Genomic DNA, 22,192 nt, shown 5'->3' with positions numbered 1-22,192 from the left:
TCTGTACATCAGACAAGCGAGCTCAGTGAATATTTTTAAAAAATACCTAAAAACGTATATGAGAGCTTTTAGCTAACTTTTTTTTTTCTTTTTTTTTTTTTTTTTAACATTTTTATCTTGTGTTGTGTAACTGAATGTTACTAACTATATACATCAAGAGATGGAATTGTTTTTGGACATATGACTGTTATCATTTATATTTCTTATATTATCTTATATTATATGTGTTTGCTTGAAGAATATTGTGAGTTGGGTTTATTTTTGGTAAATTTATTGATTGACTTTTCTCCAACAACATGATGCGCTAGCCTCGAGTTGTATTATTTTTTATTACTATTTTATTCTCTATTATTGTGTTAAATGTTCCAAATGTAAAGCACTTTGAGCTGCATTCTGTGTATGAACGGTACTATACAAATAAAGCTTATTATTAATATTATTATTATCATCTTGTAAAATATGGTGCATTGTTTGAGATGAAAATGCCCAACACTATAAAGTAGGTAGTTAACTCCAGCTGGATAACCTGCAACATTAAAATGCTGCTTGCATAATAATAATCCAATACTATATATGTTTTAATAATATAGCATAAAGGGCCATTCTAGCATAAGAGCATTATGTACTTTATCTTTAGATAAAATATTTAGCTTTTGATAGTTTTGTATGTTTACGTAGAGTAAGTACGATTTTGAATGTGGGACTTTTATTTGTAACAGAATATTTTTACATTTACTTTAAAATATCTGAATTCTTCTTCTATCAATAACTATGACACCATTTTCACTCACACAATGCATTGAAATAATCAGATAGCCATGAGCTGATAAACACTTTATTTCCACACTGTCATTAAGCCTTTCAGACCTTTAAAGTGAGCAAATGGAATCACAGCGACATCCTTGTGAGGGAAGAATAAGGAAAAAGCATTGAGGCCCAACACACATGCTGAACTCTCCAATTTCCTAACGTTCAACTAGAGAAACATATTTGCCTATCCATTATCAACTCTAACAGCAGTGTCCTTAACTTTATTATTGCGACATGTAGGGCATGGCAGCCACATGGGACTTCACAGAGCGTGAAAAAAAAAGGGCTGCACAGCTGATCCGGACAAAGACAAAGGCTGACAGTGTTCTGTTTGCAGGCTACTCCAGCAGCACAATAGAAGATAGGACAATAGGACTCTTTTGACCCACACTGTGGCGAGGTTTCCCTGGTTTCAGAGAGGAGCTATTGTATAAAGAGCCTGTGCACCCTCATCCAGACAATGGAGAACTTAAACTGATGTAAGTGGGACTCTGCATAATGTGATGGTAGACATGAGGTTCATATTCATTTAATGCAATTTGTTTATTAAACACATACCACGTTATTAATGCAGCAAGAAGATCTTATTGATTTGACATAAAGCGTGATTGTGCATCAGAAACTAAACTCAAGATCACAACTTAAGTTTTCCCAGCTATAAGCAATTGTATAACATATGGTGGGTATTTTCCCACAAAACAACTCACAATATGAATCTTTCTGGATTACATACGTTTATAAAAATTCACAAGACTACAAAACTATTTAAAAAAATTACTGGTTCACCAGTAAAATCAACCAACAGACACTGTGGTACTTTCCCAAAAAATCACATGGCCCACTTGAGCTACTGAGTACACTCTCCTCTGTGCAGGACACTGTTATAGCAGTGCAGTGTTGTTTTTATGAATGGCAAAGTGAAGAGAGAGGATTTCAGATCAATGAGTGGTGAGCAAAGCTCACTGAGGAGTTATAGTCTGCCCGAATTAATGAATGCATGTCTACTGTATCGTTTAAGATGCTTTTGTGTTGCCTTATATCATTACAGTCTTTATTGTATTGCTCTGCATTATGTGCACTGTAACTTTATTACACTTTTTTCTATCCAGATTTTTCTAATAATTAATAATATTTAAATTTTTTAAAGCATTTGTATGAACTTTCACTGCTAAGTCTTTTATCAAATGTGTAGTTGCAGAGCCAGAGTGACTCAAAAAATTCAGCAGAAGAGAGATTATGAGCTCTCGTGGCAGCAAAATGTTTGGCTGGATTGGGGCATCACATGAAGTCCAAATTCAAAGCCCAGCAGTGTTAGGACTATGACAGGTGGCAACGACTCTGCAGCACAGCATGCTTGTGAAACCGGTTTTAAACACTTCTTCATGCAAAACAATATATATTTGATTCATAAAGGATTCTTTAAACTGTAGTTGAGTTGAGAGTTTAAGAGGATCACTCCCTACTCCAGGTTGTATAAGTGGATCTGGCACTGAGTTTGATGACTGGATGAAACCCAGAAGCAGTCAATCTATCAAGCCCTCTGGTCAGCCATTCCCTAATTGGAACACAATGAACACTGGAGAGGATGTTCTTTCTATTTGTGTACCAAGATGCGTCAGTGAAGCAGTATTTATTAAGTTCCTAACTGGGATGGTTTAGCGGTCTGCTAGCTAAATTATGGTCAGATAAATGTTCTAGATTTTAAATTGAGGCTGCTTCATTTATATTAGAAATGCAACAGAAGCACACAAAAGATTCAAAATCATGTAGCTTTGACGCTGCTCAAGATGGGAAATAAAAAGTTTGCTTTCTTACTGAGAGTTAGAGAAGATCGATATTGGCCTCATGTTTGTCTGTTTTATATGAAGCTAGCAGCCAGGAAACCTGTTAGCTTAGCCTAGCATAAAGACTCGAAGCAGGGGGGAAAAGCTAGCTTGGATCTGTCCATAGTAAAAACAAATCTGCCTTTCAGTACTTCTAAAACCAAAGTGTAGGACTCCAGGCAGTTACTACCCCTGGCCAAGCTAGCTAGCTTCCTCTTGTTTCACTCTTTATGTGAAGCTAAGCTAAGCTGTTGGCTTCAGCTAGACCTACATTCGATTTACCATATCAATTTTCTCATCTAACAACAACTCTCAGCCAGAAAGTGAATTTGCCAAAATGTCCAACTATTATTTTAAATATAAAGCTACAGCCAGAAGATGGTGAGCAAAGCCTAACATAAAGACTTGTGAAACAAGAAATAGCTAACCTGGCTATGTCCAAATATAACAAAGATCTGCCTCAGAGCACTTCTAGCTCACTAAATGATGTTCTTTGTTTAATCTGTACAAAAATCAAAGTGTAGGAGTCCACAAAGTAATTGTGCCAGGCTAGATGTTTCTCCCAGCCTCCTGTCTTTATGTTAAGCCAACACCTAGCGGTAGCTTTATATTTAACAGATATAAGAATGGAATTGATCTTCTCAGCTAACTCTTGGCAAAAACGCAAATTAGCGTATTTCCTAAAAGGTCAAACTATTCTTTTAGAGGCAGAACAATAAAATGAGGTTTTGGGAGTAGGCCTAAACATGGCCTATCTGTTATGCTGGTGATGTGAAATTAAATACCAATGCTCTGTCTCTAACCACAGGCTTCATATGTCAAATGCATGAATGTGTGGCCATTCAAATGTACAATTCCCGTTTTGTTCCTTTTGTGCTGAGCACAGTTTACCTGCAGCCTACTTTCCACAGTCGGCCCTATCCTCAGTTCCCCTGACAGAGCACTACAAAGCCGCAGCATGTGAAACCTGCAAGGCTTTTTGTCCCATCTCGCTTTCACCAAACACTGCATCAAGGTGAAAGATAATGGCCTCTGCCTGGGCATCAGTGCTGGGATAAGTTAACCACTGCCGCCAAGTGCTGATGTTTAATAATAAGGACACAGGGTTGTAGTCGGAGGTACAATGGGTGTCTTTGTGGCTGAGGCTGCACAGGTAGCACCCAACCAAAAAAAGCTGTGTGATTTGTTGAGTTTCTTCCCTCTTGCTTATCTCACTCCTCTGCACCTTACGAGTCAAAGACAAGTAATAAAACCTCACTGAATCTAGCGTTCCTCTAAATGTAGGCATATTAGTGAAGATGTTGTTTAGGACTACAAGCGTAAAACCTGAGAGCATTTTGAAAGCACAACATGAAATCTGAGCTCTCCAAACCTCCCAGAACTCATATTATCCAAATAGCAACTCATTTATCAGGTCATTTAACTTGGAGAGGCCTTGTAGCTGGAGCTGGACCATTATCTTTGGCTTAGAAACATGTCTGTAAAAAGTGAGGAAAACACATTTAATATTTGAATAACACAAAATTTATGATATGACTTATGACATAGTGTTTTATTTAGCCATTAGTCACTGCAGACCTTTGTGGTCTGTGTGGAGCATTGAAGGGTCTTGGGTTAAGAGACGCTAATTATTGCACTATCTTAAGTTGGAATGTTGTATCCCATCGTCACAAACCCTCCAACATCTTCACACTGAATAACCAGTGTGTGTGCATGCGTTCCTGTTACGTGATGTGTTGGCTGTTTGGAGTTTCAGGTGATTAAGATTCAAGAGTGCATAGCCACATGCTAACACTCCCCGAGTGCACGTTGTGCGAGGTGAAGCGTGTTGGTCTGTCTGTCGAAATGCACAATTGACTCTCTTAATCACCCCAACGATGGCAACAGAACATACAAAATACCGCTGTGTGTGTGTGTGTGTGTGTGTGTGTGTGTTTGTAGTTCAGAGCACTGAGACTGCAGTTATTATGATGTCTAGCCTTTACAGTGAACATTCTCCCCCAGAGATCAAGGGATCAGAGTTTAATTGCAGCATTACAAACCTTGTAAAAACACAACAGTTTGCATATGATTCAGTGAAATAAAGAGAATTTATTATTAGGTATTGTAATTTAGGATTTTTTTGATGAAAGAACAGATGGGTTTTAAATAAATTTGGCCTTCAAAAAGTTTTGTTTCTCTTCAGTTTGTGCTTGCTGGAGCAGAAGTGAGTTGTGATGGGTCAGTCAGTGTCATTTTCAACATAATATGTATAGTTTACCTGTTTGTGAGATTGCATTTCAATGTAGAAATTGTTATGTCAGCGTTGCCAAACTCTCATGTACTTAGTTCTGATTTCCAGTAAGGCCTGATTAAAGTTGGGAACAAATAGATACAGTGTGGTGAGGAGCCACTGTTCGGCCTGCCTGCTGCGCTCACTGTTTTCCATGAGTCAGAGTGGGCGTCATCCGGGCACGGGGATGCCAACGTCCATAAGCTCTCTCCATCTGTCACCAACAGTTCTCTTCTGGTGGCCAGCATTTCTTTCTTTGTTTCCATGTGCATCACAACAAAATACAAAAAGGAAGAGGATGAGGCAATAATTACATCACATTTACATTTTTTTTTTATTTAAAGACATTATATGAAAACCTTCTGGAAGGTTATGATTGCCTTGCGTTTCAATTTAAAGAACTTACAAATTTAAAGGTACATATAAATATAAATACTTTTTTACTTCTGAAACACATGGCACATTTTAACAAAGTAGTACAACAACTGACTATTACGGGAATAGGAAACAAAAATAACCTTATTGCTGAAGAAGGTAGACAAACTGCTGCTAATATAAAACAGTGCATTACTTCTTAAACCTTGTACTTCATCTTCCCAGTCTTGCTGATGACACAGATATGCTGAAAGAGAAAGAAAAATTAGCGGTATGTTTCAATCTTGTCCGAAACCTTGCATCTGATGATGGCAAAATATTTGTTTTAGATCACCCTGCCCTATGGGGAATTCCAGTATGCTCTGAGAGTATGTTTCTACATATGCCATGTAGAGCACGGAAAGATGAAGCTTGTAATAATTTGAAAGCAAGGAAGGTAATCTGCAAAGATATGACACATTCATTAATCTAACTTTGGGTGTCCCAGGGGTTCAATTCATATTTCTTCTGTAGGATAAGGACAGATAAGAAGGGAGGCTTTAACTCTGCCTGATAATGAGAGCCTAACCTCCACATTCCACAGGTCACCCATTTTCAAACTTTTGTAATGAATACCAACCCCCTCAAATATGCACAAGAGACACACAATTGCACAGTAACATACAGTACATGCAGCACCAACACCCATGTGAATACACACACGCACACAAAGCTATGGGAGTCGGTCTTGGCTTAGTGTTTGACATGAGCCAGAGGTCAATTTGAGGCCACGTCCTTACAGATATAAAAATGGCAAAGTTCACATAAGTTTGCATTTACTAATTTCAGACAGATTGCAGAATCTGGCTTGAAATAAAATGTCAGGGGCGCAATAAAGAAAACGGAAGATAGATTGCACTCCTGACTCGAAGCTTGTAGAGGAGTAAGATTGGTTTTAAGAACCAGGGAGATAGTCAGAAGAGAAAGCACCAATGATTTTCAGTTGCAAAAGGGGTTTGATTTCTTTGCATGGTGGAAAAATGACATGGAAAAATGTTTTACTTATGCTGGATTCACAATACATTAGATGGTCACTATGTATTGGTAAGTAAGTATATAAGTAAGTATTGGACAAATTAAACTGGATGACTGCGCTACGCAGAAATCATGCACACAGATATAAGTGATTTGAGCTGCTTTGCCTATAAAGTTTGCTCAGACAGGTAGAATACCTGTTGGGTGAGTTTAGGTCTCAGCCCCCCCCCCCCCCCCCCCCCCCCCCCCCACCCACACACACACACACACACACACACACACACACACACACACACACTTCCACCTGTCTCTTTCTTGTCTTTCTCTTTGCTCTTTAAAAGGTCATGTTCTGTGTGCAGCAGCAGTAGACTTACATTCAGGTCACGGAAGTATTCATTGTAGTCCAAGGCATAACCAACAACAAAGTGGTTGGGGATTTCAAATCCAACATCTATCAGAGCAAACACAGACATGAATGTTAAAAAGTAACATGAGGTTACTGAATTTTTTTTGGATTAGAATGATTTTTTGTTGTTTTTTTATTACCATAATTTCATATGACATGCAACAAAGGTCAGAATCAGGGACATTGGGGTTATATCCTACTGGATGTCCCTTAACTCTTAAGCTACCAGGACATCCCAGAAATTGATACTTTATCATTGGAGACATTTCTACAGAGAGGAAGGACTTGGGTGTCCAAATCACCAAGCGGCTTCTTCTTGACCGAGGCATGTATGGCATATGTGTATATGAATGGGAATGTATTTTGTTTTGTTTATTTTGTTTTGTTCATATCTTCTGCACGTAATATGTGCGTTAATATGTAATATGTATATAACATACAGAAATGAATAACAATACATTTAATAAGACTGAGAAGATTCTGAGGTACCTAAGAACAAAATAACGATTAAATAGAATGTAAAAAGGGTAGGTGTAATAAGCAAATGCATCAACCTACACCTTTTATCAGATGTGGTCCCCTGGGACAAATTCTTATCAAATAGGGGTACGTAATCTAATTTGTGTCAGTTTAGAGGTCCTTGACGTTGAAAAGTTGGGAACCACTGCACTAAGCAACCGCGTTGAGAAACACTGGAAAAACATGCATCTGATTCACTGCAGCTAACTAGCAAACATTAGACGCAGTACAATAAAAGATTATTAAGCCCATACAATTGTTATAATGTGAGAGGAATGGGTGATATAAAAAACAGAGGTACTTACAGTCTGTCAGACTGTCAGCCATGTTAGGGACCCTCTTCACCAACAGACTGCAACACATGAAAGACTTAATTTCCAAAATGCTTCAGTGAGTGGAGTACTGCAGTAATGACCTAGAACGTATCTCTAGTATAAAAAGTATTATAAATTGTCTTGCTTTGCTGTTCATTTTAATTAGAAACATGTCACCGTAACAAATACCAAAGATAAAACTTGCATTCATGCAGCATGCTAACACTTAAAAAGCTTTACACATAAAAGAGGAGATCAACTTTCGACATAAACCATGTGCCAGGAAAGATGTTTATCTTGTTTCTGTGCATAGGAACAGCCCACGGACACGAGGCAGTGACTGTGGACAAGCGATATCTTCTTCTTGTGTTCGTCACACGCTTGGCATTTCCCACTGGTGGGGAAAACTGAGATGACTGACAAACTGGCTCACCCTGAGACCTTGATCATCTTGGGTTCGAAGGTCTCCACATGCTGCAGAAGGGCCTTCATGGTCTTTCCTGTGTCAACTATGGCCTTAGGGAAGGGAAGAGCAAAGGAAAAGAGAGAGATGAAGAGGGAGGGACTTGGGACCTTTGAGTGCAGAATGCTTTGAAAGGGGAGAAAAACTGACAGACAAATATGCAGATTGTAGGATGAAAAACTTGTTCTAACATTATGTTTTTACCTGCTTTTCCATGTGCAGAGGGAATTATTACATCATTTTAAGACGCCTATCATTCGTTTCTTGGAGTGAACAACCATTGTGATATTGTGCTTATGTGTTTCTGCCTTTTACAACTAAAATATGAACTCAAAGGTTTTCTTTTTGGCTTTTTGTAGACCAAAAACAAAAGAGGCTCTCACAAGCACAATGGCTTCTCAATCAACAAGACAGCGAAAGAAGTGCAAACAAAACATGGCAAAGGCATCAGAACAAGGTGTACATTTGAAGGATGTGCTTGATAGAATTAATTTAGTTTAAAAAAAAAGAAACTACTGTGCAAGTCAGAGTGGATTGGAGAAAAACACTCACCTCAACAATGAGCACACTCTTGGTAACATGTAAAAAAAAAAGAGAAAAACTTTAGCAAAACATCACCTTTGAATTTTAACACAGTTCAAGCGAAGTGAGAATAAAGGCTAGATTGTTTCTGTGAAATTTACATTTCCAACAGAGGGTATCTATAGCAACAATGTTGGCAGCATATTTAGGGCCTTAACAAAAACACAGAACAACTCATTCTCTCCTGCCCAGTAATGAACATCTGTGTCTACAGTGAGCAAAAGTCACTTCTAAGTGTCCTGGTGTTGCACACTTTCCCTGCTGCAGGGTTTCAAATGACTCCTTGTTCCCTTGGCTGGGTGTATGGGGCTCTTTGTGAGACTAGTGGAGAGTATCTATGGTTTGGGGAGAGTGATCGGAGAGAATGCAGGCGCCTGGCCAATGTTCTCTCGGTCTACACCTGAACACTGTTACACAACACTCAGAGAAAGTCGACCAGGACATGTAAAAAACACACAAACTCAAACATTACTAACCTGTCTTGCTGCATGCTGCAGACTGTAAACATCCTATACAGCCAGTTGGACAATAACTGTGCATTGGCAGTTATTTGACTGTGTAAAGCATCATTGTTTGGGAATTTAAAATTCTCCTGGGATCCCTGGATCACGAATCTTGTGTGCTGAAACAATCAGTCCTGAGTTCTGAGTTCTGACTCTCGCCAAACTGACTGCCAATCGTTGTGACATTTCACTCAAAAACACAAATGTTAACCTCATGGTGGCGCTAGATGAAAAGTCAGGGGAATCATCAAAATCATTAGGGTTCATCCTCTGGGCACCATGAATCTCTGTACAAAATGTTATGGCAATCCATTCAATAGTTGTTGAGATATTTCAGTGTGGACTAAACTGGTGGACCGACCAACAGACCGACAGACTGACATTAAGCAACGATGCTAGCATGGCTAAAAAGGTTTATAATTAAATAAATAAATGTCAGGGCAATTTGAAAAGTTGGAAAATGAGATCAAATGGTTGGGTTTCCATTTCTTTGTAAATATAAAGGGGTGCTGTGAGTGTTATAGCAGCCTCAAGCAGCAACAAATCACCTCTTCGTCTGAATGGAAACAGGTATTTCATCCATGTTCCAAAACTTCCTTCCTTAGGAGTTCACACACTGCTTCACATTTAAAGCTGTGCTAAATTGATACTACTCCGATTACTGTAATAACACTTAGGATTAAGACATCTGTGTGCTGCAAATTCACCAAGAGTAACAACTGCACAAGAAACTTTCAACAGTGCTGGTGAATGCTGCTGGCCGGGATTCAACTCACTGAAACCAGAGAGCCCGCTCATGCCACCTCACTTTCAAACATAACATTTACTTGTTCTACGTTGTCATTACGCTACAAATTAATAGATTTAAAGGGAGCAGTGTCAGTAAAACCACACTCACAATCTACCGGGAACTGTGACTCAACAACATTTCTGTGTAAGGCTTTGCGGGAGGTTCGCATTTTATACCATCAAGGTGAAGGATTGTAACAATAGTGTGGAGTGAAATTGGAGTGATTCATGTTTTCTGTGCAAGGTGGTAGTCAGCCTTTCTATTTTTACTCCCATTGACCTTTTTACCCACAGCTAAAAATGCATCTTAGCTACAACACATGCTGACATCTCAGTTAAGGGATTTCATCATCAGTCTTTTTTAAGTAAACGTGTGTGGGCATTTATGCGCTGAATAGGTGAACTTTATCTCCTATGCCTATCTCAGAGAATGATTTAGTGAGGAGGGATCATTCCTACAGATTCCTCAGTCCTCCATGCAAGAGCTCAACAGGGATGAACAGTCAGTAAATCTGCCCCGTGGGAACCTTCATTTTACTGAAACGTCTGATTCATGGTCAGGCTGGTGAAGGGCAAACCACTTTAAGAAAGTGACACTCATGAGGTGTGCACAAAGAGGACGGCTGTGAGGAGAAAGCTTCAAAAGTTGAAGTACAGGGGTGTGTTCTGGTCAAAGGCAGGGTTGGGGCAATAAAAAACACTGTCACATATTAATTAAGAATGAAGAATGTGATTTTATTTTGTTATTTTTGCTACAAATTCAAAGTATTCTCAGAGGAAAACTCAGGTCCATGAAGTTAAAGTCAGTTTCCTTTCCCTTCACGTGTACCTGACAGTTAACTGACAGCTCCCTCTTGAGGCCAAGATAGTTTTTCTTAAAAGAAATGAAAACACTGACAAAGAATATTATATTATATTATATCCAAAGCTAAAGTGGGGAACGTATTTGCACACACCTTTCCACGCAGGAAAGACAGATCTCGGCTTCCTATGATGTGCAGCTCCTCTGTTGATTGGTCATTCTGGGGAGGAGAAGACAAAAATGAAAGGATTTATTCTAAATAAAGTATGTAGTATGTATTCAATTCAGTGTTTTTTTTTTTTTTTATCACACCGATTTTTTTATCGGTCCAATTTCTTGCACTTCAGCTTCTCAACAGTTTGTTTTCATGATATCAAGATGTATTTTTTTCAGCCAGGAATGACAATAAATGGTGTGTCACATTGAGAAATAGCATGTTTTCTCAAGGACATGCAACTCTAGTGTTTCTCAATAATGTGGCTCTACTGGACAGTCCTCAAGAAAGAACTGTCTGCAGCATGAATGCAAGACAGATGCACACAGGGAGATTTCTTGTACAAGGACTATGAGTGTAACATAGTATCCTGAACATAAACAACGCCAGGCTATCTCGGTCCCTGAGGGAAGCACAGGCGAAGCAAAGCTTTGAAGGACGACAGCTTTGGAGTTAGATTTGGCCAGCTACAAATGCGTCACTTGGATAAGAGGAGCAGTGACATGGACAAAATCCCAGCCCTGGGGGCAAATCACATCATTCCATCATGACCTGTAAGATTATCTAACAGCGCCATCATCACTCAGACACTGTCCTCTAGCGTAGTCATATAGCAACTCCTGCTTGCTGGCATTGTTGTTTGTTGACATGAAAATGTAATTCTTTATGATTGTTTTTATGCCTTTGTACAGCCTCGTTACTATGTATTTCTTTTTAGACAGTGTATCTTTTAAGACTGCTTTAAAAATATATATTTTCATGTAGTTATTAGTTAGTTTTTAAGCCTATAGCCTTTAATTGTTTTGTGATTAACACTTTTTTCATTCTTCTATCTATGGTGTAGGTATCTGGGTGTCAAGCTGCTGCATACAATTGTCCTTACAGGGATAAATAAAGTTGCATTGAAATCAATTGACTGCATTGTTACTTGAATAATTGTCATGTAGCTCTGTCAACTCCCATGCTATATTTTGTCCTATTGGGCAGTAGAAAATCTTATTTATTTTGCCTTTAAGAAAAAAATCTAACATTATAATATGACCTCATTGTGTTGACCCAGCAATGCAAAAATGTATAATTCTATAATTCAATTCAGGCTGTCCTTGTAGCTGCTTAAACCTCTGTGAAAGCCAATTCTTAGAAAAAAAACGAATCCTCTCCTGTGCTGTAAAGGGAGAAAGGGAATGTTTGGATTTGCTCTGTGCCAAAACACACTAAAGAATAATAAGTGACTGTGGTGACAAGTGCAAAGCGACATCACTGTAAACATTACTATATCATTCCCACAGTTAATTCCTCGGTTTATACATTCCAGGTGTTAGACAGTGTCATAAGTTGTTTTTCTTGGCAGCTGCGACAGCACCAATTAGCATTTTCATGAGCTCTACCGTGGCTTCACAATCAATCCTCCTCGAGGTGTCCTGCCTGAATGTGCTCTTCCCTCACTAAACGGGAACAACAGTGACATCTGGTGGCTGAACCGAAAATCAGATACAACCTATGGATGCAACCAAATATGCACTACACCAAAGATTCTCTATAAGATAGCGTTTTACAAGCTACGCCAAAGGTATGAACCACGGTATGAAATGGTATACACTTCCCATCTCCCACTCGTTTTTAAGTGTAGGGAACGTCGTGCGAATGGTTAAAAAAAAAGATATTTGCATAATGTATTTATTTTGCTAACATTAGATATTTACACAGCCTAATGCCATATTTAGCATTACAAACTTCAGTTACGTGTGGCATTCACGAACGTAAGTTAACGTTAGTTCAACCCATAGACTGTAAAAATATGTAATAATACCATGGATGTATTAAGAGAACATATGCTATTTTTAGTCTATGGTTTAAGTAACTGTTGCCAGATCTCGCGAGAGTCTGTTGCTGAGAGAGAAACGGGTCTCGAAAAAAGTTAATTTTCTCATGCTTTGTCCGTCTGAAAAATGGGATTTTAGTGTCTGCATGTTTGGGAGATATGTGGCTTGTAGAAAACGGGTTACATATTTACTTTGGTGACTATGGGGCGAAGGAATCGGTTAGAACCTGTGATCACGTTCACTTCTCTCATTGGAATCAATGCACTGAGGACCTGCAGCTTGTCTCCTCAAGAGGCAGGCAGTGGCGAAACCCACGTGACAGATACAGGAAATGAGTTGCACCGTCTCGCTAAACCGTCTGTTCCTGCTCCGTTTTCGTTTTAAAACGAGGTACCGGTGTAAACAGAAGTTGACAGTGTGTTAAAAAACTAAATACTACAGAGGAATAACAGCTATGGCCAAAAGCAGGTCGAGAGATTTCCTTGTTTGGACCGACGACGAGGTGGAACTGTTACTGAAAGTAACACAGGAGTATAAGGAGGACAGGGCGGCAGTAAACGTAGATTGGGAGTCATTGCAAACAAAATATGGCGACATTTTTGAGCGGTACCAGGAGAATTATCCATCTCTGGAGGAAGCCAAGGCAATGGGAAAGGAGTACCCACACAGCAAGAATGAAATCACAAAAGGTATGGCTTGGCTATAATGTTTTGGCTTGTTTTTTTGCAATGCTGGCTATATTAGCTCAATTAAATGGCATCTGTTTTTTAACCTTCCTATGTAGGAAAGTTGTACATACCTTTTGTGATGGCGGGAGGGTAAGGGTGCCAGATCATTGAGTAACGTTACAAGTCCATTTTCATTTTGAGTTTATTTCGATGGAATCTATGGAAGCCCATTTCCGCCAATGTGATGGGGAAAAAAAAAACATCCTTAAAATAATGACTTAGTATCTCAAAATGATGACTTTCTATCTTAAATAATGACTTAATATGTTAAAATAATTTCTTAGTATTTAAAAAATAATGACTTAGTATCTTAAAATAATTACTTAGTATTTCAAATATGACTTATTTCAAAATAATAACTTTGTAGCTTAAAAAAATCTGAGAAATGTTATTATTTTGAGATACAAAGTCATTATTTTGAGACGTTTCTCATTATTTTGAAATACATAATCATTATTTTGAGATAGGAAGTCATTATTTTGAGAATGTTTCTCATTATTTTGAGAATGTTTCTCATTATTTTGAAATATAAAATTATTTTTAATGCAAAGTCATTATTTTGAGTTTCTCGTTATCTTGAAATATATTATAATTATTTGTTTAGATGCAAAGTCAATATTTTGAGAAAGTTTCTCGTTATTTTGTGACACTATGTCAAATTCCCAGGAGCAACAAACCTCTATGTTAAATAGGGTTGGGTATCGTTTGGGATTTTTCCAATACCGGTGCTAAAACGGTACTTTTAAAACGGTGCCCGTGCCTAAATGGTGCCTGAACCGGTGCCTGAACCGAAATATATTTATAATGTATATAATATAAAATATAAAAAAGGAGCACAAAACGACAGTTGGCGAAATTAAAGAACGGCTTGTTTATTGCTAAGGCCATATGGTAAAAATGAAATGATTGATTATTAATGTAATAACAACAACTTACAATGACTTTTTTCACCAGTAAATTGCTGGTAAACGACAAAAACAAGCACCAGGTGAGAAAAGGGTATTTTACAATAGCTTTGAATGCAACATAAGGCTGGCGAGTTTTAAGTAAACGCACCATCTGTGTTGTTTTTCCGACAACGGCAGCTGCGGACTGTACGTGTTGGAATCCTCTACAAGGAAATACAGTCACACTTTACACAGCTTAACATAAGCTGTCAGCATTTTAACCATTGTGTTTAATCCAGCTACTAGCTAACGGTAACGTAGCGTCCCGTGCAGCGATGTCAGGCACCGAAATGAGGCACCAGAATTTTCGTTCTTATTCGGTCTCGTTACTACCGTCTACATCGGAACCGGTGCCCTATTGGCACCACGTTTCGGTACCCAGCCCTAATTTTAAAAATGTAAAACTGGATAAATATGAACAGTTTGATTTGGTTTTCTTTAAGAACTTGTCTCCAAAAGCACTAACACCACATATTAAACTATTTTGTTTTGTTATGTTTTGTGTTCACAGTTCAATTGGCTACCAAAATTAAGGCCATACGGATCAGATACAGGCAAGCAATTAACTCAGGTAGAAGAAATGGCCATGGGCGGGTAATCCTGCTGTTTTTTGAGCTTTGTCGATCCATTTGGGGAGGAACTCTTGCTACTCATGCAATATCCCAGGATATCAAGACGGATGACGATATGGCGGTAGAGACCGTGAAATCGATCGGCAGCTCGCCTGATGCTGGGTTGTCGTCCATGCTGGGTGGGGATGGAATTGCAGAGGATGCAGTGTCTGCAGAGATTGTGGGAAGTCAACACCAGAGACTTGATGCTACCCCTAGTGGCTTCAGGAGAAAGAAACTCAAAAGAAAACTGTCTACGGATTCCATTGCAGAGGATGATCTGGACATTCAGAGGCGGCTTCTTCGACGATTAGAAGCAAACCACGAAGAGTTCATGCAGAAAATGGACCGGTGGTCATCTATGATGGACCGTATGAACTCCAATATTGAGCTGCTGGTGCAGCACATTGTCGGTTCAGGTGCCACTGACAAGACTCCACGTTACATATGGGATGCTAAAAATGGGGAAGTGTCTTTGGTGCATGAATGTAGGTGTGGTAACTAAAGATTGTTTTGATTAATCTGTTGAGAATCTTGTCTATAAAATGTCCCAAAATTTTTTTAAATGCTCATTACAAATTTCTAGAGCCTAATTTAGATGTCCACAAATGGCTTGTTTTGTCCACCTAACAGTCCAAAACCCGAAGATATTCAATCCCTAAAGAAAATTAGGAAATCACTACACTTGAGAAGCTGGGAACAGTAAATATTTGGCTTTCCACTCAATAAATGACAATTAAAAAAATTTCATTTTAGCACTATTTATTTGTAACATAGAAAGAAAACAGTTAAATTGTAAGAATATTTGGGGGGACATTTTTTTGCCTTTGTCAGAATTGACAGGGGGGAGAAAAAGATGGGGAATAACTTGCAACAAAGGACTTAAACAGTGGACGTTCCAGGTAATGATTAGCGCCTGAAATGCTTGCCACTCAAATACTGTAAATGTTCCTATAATCAGTTCCACTTTATTGTAGGTCAGGTGCTTGATATCTGCTCTGCGATAACCTCTCAGATAATATACCCACTCATAAAATAAGCATAATACAGAGCCTGTTTAACTTTATGGTGTGTAGTAGTGTTTTATTAGGCTATGCAGTTCACCTACTTGGTAGCTCTTCAGACGGATGAACTCCACCCGGGTCTCCAGGTACTTGTTGGAGTTGCGGCCGAGAACCTTGAGGAACTCCACCAGATCTGCACAGAACTTGTAGCCTCCCTTCAAGACGCACAGCACCATTATGTTGTCCTCAAAATCATCCATGACATAGCGGGCCAGACGCTCCACCCTGCAGGAGAAATCGCATTAAGACAAATGCAAATGACCAGGTAATTATTTAAAAAAGAATCACTTCTTTACAAGTGTGTATATATGTGGAATTTTATTTTTATTTTTTTTACCTGTTCATGATTACCCCATGTGGAATATAAACACTCTCTATGTCTTCGTGGTAGTGTTCGGGGTAGGTGAACAGGTCCAGGCTGTATCCAGGCCAGTCATCTTTTATCTGGGACAGACCGCTTACTGTTAGGTGTGGAAGTACAGAACTGCCGGTGTTTAATGTACTTAGTCGTGCAATATTTGAGAAGGAACAGGGAAATCTATGATAAAACAGTATTATTGATTTCAGAAGTTGCCACAGCAGCAGCTAATGAAACATGTTGCCCCAAAAATGCTACAAAATAGGATGTTTATAGTTAAATTGTCAGGGAAAAAGAGATTGTATATGGGATATGCACAATGATTGTTAGCCCTTAACATCTGTAAACTCTGACAGGGAACTGTTATTACTACTATCATTACTGTCTTGAGCGTCATTATATTGTTCTGGGTTTAGAATAAAAAAAAAACCTTTAAGGTTCTTTAAAATCTGCTTACTGTTGAATTAATCAAAAAGTTACTTCATGAAATTCATTCAGAGAACAGCAAACATGTTATCTTCTTACAACAACTTTAATAGCTAAGAGAATAATTGCACACAGAAAATGATTCTGTTGATTAAAATGTGACCTAAATTTCTAAACTCAGCATTACATAATTTGACTGAAAGATCTTTGTGTTTAACATACCACAATTCCTTTTTTCATTCCTGCGTTGTCCATTTATGGTAGTGTGAAAACAGTCTTCACTGGAGTAAAGATTCAGGATAGGATACAGGTAGCATGGACCTCCACAGAAACATTTACTGTATAAACACTGGACCAAATAATGAAAGACTTTAAATCTTTCTCTGAAATGTTATGGTACAGAAAAAAGGTAGGACATAAAGAAAAGAAACTTCATTAGGTCTAGGCTGGATATTCATTTGGGAGTAGCATCTCTTGTAACTTAGAATCACAAGTTATTCATTCAAAGATTAACGCTTTATCTGTCTGTAAACTGCTGAACAACATTTTTTAATCCGTTATTGCAAAAGACTTACTTACAGTTTTGTTGCCTTCTTGTCAGCGATCACTCACAAAACAAAAAGGGGAAAAAGAAATCTAGGGACGTCCTGGTCAGCCACGTGGGCTGTGGGGTCACGCTTGAGTCATTTAGCGTAAAAGGACAGCGTTGTTTTATTCGTGGAGAATTACAGGGATAATCAGCTTCATGTGATGCTATGCTGGCATGTGGCCGCACCACGGGCCACTGCAGGAGAATGAAAACAAATTGACAACACATATTTGGTTCAGTTTCTATGCAGTTCATTTTATTCAGTCAGGATTAAATTGATTTTAAAGGACACTCTTTTAGAGCCTACACAGCCAACTATTTCCTATTTTGTTCTTCAAGAAATGCCATAAGGAAGGCAAGAAGGTGAAAAAAAAAGAAGGAACAGAGAAAAAATTGTTTATTTTCTCAAGCTCAAAATGTAATATCTCTACAAATGTTACTTTAAACTAACGGAAAAATTAGAAAGAGTACATTACTTTAAAAAGACTTGTTTGCCCAACTAGCAGTAGACCTAAGAATTGCATTTGTTCACTCAATGACTGGCTAAGACTGCTATTAAATTGGTTATGAATTTACATGTTCCCCAGAAGGTAATTCGGAATGATTCTATAATTTGCAGTTAGCTGGGCTTTGGAGTTTTAGCATTGTTTCATTGTTCATATGACAGATAATGAGAATATACAAATACATCATTTCATTGTACTAAAGCTCATTTGGTATTTGAAGTAAGGGTGGTGGTGGTGGGGGAGGGGGGGTCTCACGACATGCAGTACATCTGATTTAATCCAGTTTTTTTTATGTCCTAGTTATTGGGTATGTAGATGGTCTTGAACCTCTCAAAGAGGTCGATGTCGTTCTCCAGCTGCTTCATCGCCACTTCGAGACGCTGCTTCTGGGACTTCTTGGACAGGTTGTCTGTGACGAGTGAGAGGCCCTGGTACTCGTGGTGCAGCTCGTCCCAGTTCTTCTTCAGGCCCTGCATGGTGAACCCACATAGGGAAACCCATCACTATCACAATAAAGTCAGCTTGATAATATGACTGTCAGGATTCAAAGCTTTTATGTAGCAAACAGCCATCAAGTCTGAGGTATTGTCTATGTATAGACATCCAGGAAGAACCCAAGACACTCGTTCTTTAACAAAAAATATATTTATTTTTTTTTGGGGGGGGGGGGTTTCCCTTTATTTGAAAGTGGATAGATATGAAAGGGGGAGAGAGATGGGGGATGACAGGCAGCAAAGGGCAGCAGGTCGGATTCGAACCCTGCTACAGGACTCAGCCAACATGGGGCGAACGCTCTTACTGGGTGAGCTAAAGGCCACCCCCAAGAAGAAATGTTTTAAAACGCCTTTAATTCATCTGGCACATTTTAAATAGAATAAGATCTATGTATGTTGGGACGACAAAGGGCTAATTCTTCAGTGTTGGTAAGTGTGAGAAATATTGCCAGTTCATAAATGTTGTTTGAGTAATCATGGAGCTCCTAAAGTGCTGGAGCAGCAGTTCAGAAATACAGCATAGTATTAATTCTGCCGGGACGGACACACATGGGCCATTTTATCCTCATTTATTAGGACTGAATACAAGTATTTTACGAAAAATGTCCCGTGAAATCATCAAAGTAATTCCCTGTACCCCTTTAGTTGTATGATCTCCTGCTGTTTTAGGGATAGAATTGCCATTGTGCAGCCATGATGTGTTTGAGTACCTCCAGGACGGCTTGTCGATCCTCATCAGACAGGTGGTTCATGGCTCCCTGCTCCCTCTGTTCTTTCACATAGTTGTTATACTCCTCCTGAGCTCTCTGCTCTTCTTCATTGCGCTGCTGCAGGTACACAGGTACTTCTCCGTAGTGCTGCAAACAGGTACTGGAAACTTTAGACAATATGTTCACGGTGAACCTAACAAAATATTAAAGGACAATTCCGGCGCAAAGTGAACCTAGGGGTTAATAACGTATGTGTACTGAGTCGACCGTTCTCTGGAATATGTTTTCATGCTAATCAAATGTGTCTGTAGCTTGAAACAAGCTACCGCAAACCGGTGATTAGCTTTTAACGCTAGTAGTCGGGGCAGAGGGTAAATCGCTAGTTCTACACCACTAACAGGGCTCAAAACCGGTAACAGCTCAAACACGGCGTTCGTGGTTCATCTGGTCATGACTGTTTTCCAAGATGGCGCCTGCATGTAAACATGAATGCTACTGTCTTTATAATCTATCTTTTTAATAAACTGTCTGTACACTTGCAAAGTTCTCAATGCTTCGGTCTACATGTAGGGACCCTCATTATGCTACCGTGGAAGTGTGGTGCTATTTTGAGCCTTGTTAATGGTGTAGAACTAGCGATTTACCCTCTGCCACGACTACTACTACTCACCGGTTTGCGATAGCTTGTTTCAAGCTAGAGACACATTCGATTAGCATGAAAACATCTCCCAGAGAACGGGTGACTCGGTACACATATGTTATTAACCCCTAGGTTCATTTTGCGCCGGAATTGTCCTTTAAACCAGGTCCCAAAAGATCGATTATTTCATCAATATAGGGGAATTTACTCTAGGTTTTTCTATGTGCTACTTCTCATGTAATATTCAGTTTTTCAAAACGTATCCGACTGTTGTAGCTGACGTTTGAAAACAATGTCTTTCCAATTTTTTTTGTTATGTGTAGAATTTTTTTCAAAATATTTAGAAGTCTGGTCTTAAACCTGCAAACTTCTACTTGTAATTGCTTTACATAATTGTACTTTCTTTTGCATTCTCAGTGTCCTGATCTATTTGTCAAGTCATTTTTCCACTTCAGAAAGTTTTATTGTCTTTACTATTTTTCTTATAATGGTGGCGCTTCTTTTCTGTGTTGTTTTGTTTTTGTCTTTGTAATTTGACTCGATGTCATTGAAATTGAGGGTCGCCCCCTCAATGATCTCTCGAGGGTAAATAAATGTTGAATACTGTGGGGGGGGGAAAAAAAACACCTTTTTCTTGATGTATTTGGGGACAAGTCCTGAATTCTCCAGGAGCTGCTTGTGTCCCTTACTGGTGTCCACCCAGGTAGGCTGAGGTTTCATTGGCACCGCTGTAGCCGTCTTTATAAAGTCTCTCTTGGTTTGAATGCCCATAGGTGGGTTGTCTGTTCTCGCAGGAACGGCTGGTTTCTTCACAGTGCAGGTGTTACGATCCTCATTCGAACGCTGCGTCTCTGAAAGAACATATAAATATGAAGTTAAATAACAATCACTGTTCAAAGATGCACACACACATTGTTCAAATAATCTATAGAAGAACTCACTTTCAGGAAATTTGGGCTCTTTTGAATGCTTCTTGAGGTATTTCTCTGGGGAAGGCACCTCTACTTTTGCTGGTCCCATTGTCCTCATTGCATCCTTGGTCAACTTTTTCTCAAGAACAACTGCCGGCCGATACTTGGACATATACCTTTAGATGCAGCAGATTGGAGAAAATGATCACAGACTGAAGTTATAATTTGAATTACTTTCCTTTATTTACATGGCACAAACACATTTCTAAAATGAGACCAAATGTAAGAGTTCAGATAAAAGATACTTTTGAGACTATTGTTATCCATCTATAAAGTTCTGTCCAGTACAGTCACGTTACATAGAGGAATGAAATTGTGTTTCCCTGGTCCCGGTGCAAAACAAAAGAATGAAATAATCAACACAAGGTGCAAACAAGATACAAAACCAGGTACAGAACAAGCTACAAGACAAGGTAACAGTGCAATGTCAAACGTAGCTAGTGCAATAATGGAAAAATACAAATACAAGCAACGTTAGTACGTTATAGATTTAAGTAACGTTAGTCTTGTAAATAAATGTAAACAAATGTGAAGTGATATAAATAAACAGCAGTAGTAAAAGCAGTTCCCTGAGGATATTTATTTAATAAAGTGCAAGTAATCCAAGTAATCCAATCCTAGATTATTAGCCAGATAACACTAACTTGCTTCACTAATTCCGACGTAGTTTGTCAGATGATGATGTCAAATTTGAGACACAACTAAAGCCAACTTGAGGTCGTCCTTTGTCTAATTATTGTTTCAGCAACCTTACCACACTTTGTTCTAACGTTAGTTAGCTAGATAGAATATGGTCTAGACTAGACTATGGTCTATATAATTTAGCTAGCTAGCTGGATAACGTTATGTTTTTGTGACCTAAGATACGTTAACGCAACATATAACGCTAGCTAGGTTATACTCATACCACTACTTCTACACTACTGCTACTTACAACGTTAACGTAGCTACTGCTCTTAAAGTAACGTTACCTTTGCGTTTTTTTAGCATGAACCTCTTCCTTTGGAATGAGATTGTAGACGCTTTCTGGTGGGTACACAACTTTAGACATTTTGAAGGACTTCAAACAGGCGAATGATTTTAAATATACCGTAATTAAGTCCACCTAACGCTGACTAGCTAACGTTAGTTAACTTGACCGAGCTAACGTCAGCTAACGCTAATAATGATTGTGTGATTTGTTTGACAACACGCTGCCGGCTAGTTGCTAGGCAACTGGAGGAGCAAATGTTGCATTTCAGGACTTTAGTAAAGCGATAAATTAGAGGTATCCGTGCAGTCTATATGTAAAGTTCACGGACTGTTTCTTGGTTTAGAGCACCCACTGTTCCATAACAACTCGAATTATGCAGTATAACGTTAGCATGTCTAATTTCACATGAATATGACTCGTACTTTAGAACACTGAAGTACAACGTTCCGAGAATAATTTGAATGTA

The 22,192-nt window shown here is 38.8% G+C and overlaps 3 protein-coding genes across 9 annotated transcripts; 1 reads left to right on the top strand and 2 right to left on the bottom strand.

The window, feature by feature from the left end:
* Positions 1-819: 819 nt before the first annotated feature.
* Positions 820-17,581, bottom strand: prtfdc1a (phosphoribosyl transferase domain containing 1a). 6 transcript variants are annotated; one of them, XR_004104681.2, is made up of 11 exons: positions 17,423-17,555; positions 17,066-17,167; positions 16,397-16,503; positions 16,104-16,284; positions 10,827-10,892; positions 8,549-8,566; positions 7,967-8,049; positions 7,525-7,571; positions 6,669-6,745; positions 5,424-5,527; positions 820-5,159 (listed from the first exon to the last, which is right to left on the bottom strand). XR_004104681.2 is itself a non-coding variant. In XM_035998024.1 (11 exons), the coding sequence occupies exons 2-10, from the start codon at positions 17,096-17,098 to the stop codon at positions 5,480-5,482; spliced, it is 660 nt and encodes a 219-aa protein (XP_035853917.1). In that variant the 5' UTR covers positions 17,099-17,167; positions 17,423-17,556; the 3' UTR covers positions 820-5,159; positions 5,477-5,479. The 6 variants fall into 6 exon arrangements, 5 of the variants coding, with proteins under 5 accessions (XP_035853917.1, XP_035853915.1, XP_031153565.1 ...); XM_035998024.1 differs by having other exon boundaries at positions 5,477-5,527; positions 17,423-17,556; XM_035998022.1 differs by lacking the exon at positions 820-5,159 and having other exon boundaries at positions 5,216-5,527; positions 17,419-17,581.
* LOC116048560 lies at positions 12,972-18,572 on the top strand. Its single transcript, XM_031297703.2, has 3 exons — positions 12,972-13,398; positions 14,896-16,324; positions 18,239-18,572. The coding sequence occupies exons 1-2, from the start codon at positions 13,164-13,166 to the stop codon at positions 15,498-15,500; spliced, it is 840 nt and encodes a 279-aa protein (XP_031153563.1). The 5' UTR covers positions 12,972-13,163; the 3' UTR covers positions 15,501-16,324; positions 18,239-18,572.
* Positions 17,813-22,094, bottom strand: enkur (enkurin, TRPC channel interacting protein). Of its 2 annotated transcripts, none has more exons than XM_031297704.2 (5): positions 21,725-22,094; positions 20,724-20,869; positions 20,410-20,633; positions 19,143-19,289; positions 17,813-18,408 (listed from the first exon to the last, which is right to left on the bottom strand). In XM_031297704.2, exons 1-5 carry the CDS (start codon positions 21,802-21,804, stop codon positions 18,235-18,237), a joined length of 771 nt encoding a protein of 256 aa, XP_031153564.1. In that variant the 5' UTR covers positions 21,805-22,094; the 3' UTR covers positions 17,813-18,234. The 2 variants fall into 2 exon arrangements, with proteins under 2 accessions (XP_031153564.1, XP_035853914.1); XM_035998021.1 differs by lacking the exon at positions 21,725-22,094 and adding an exon at positions 21,398-21,562.
* Between the last annotated feature and the right edge of the window lie 98 nt (positions 22,095-22,192).

Source organism: Sander lucioperca, chromosome 23 (assembly GCF_008315115.2).
Source record: "Sander lucioperca isolate FBNREF2018 chromosome 23, SLUC_FBN_1.2, whole genome shotgun sequence".
In the NCBI taxonomy this organism is placed as follows: Eukaryota; Metazoa; Chordata; class Actinopteri; order Perciformes; family Percidae; genus Sander; species Sander lucioperca.
Note: the sequence above shows the minus strand (reverse complement) of the source record. Positions and strands in the feature narration are given on the sequence as shown.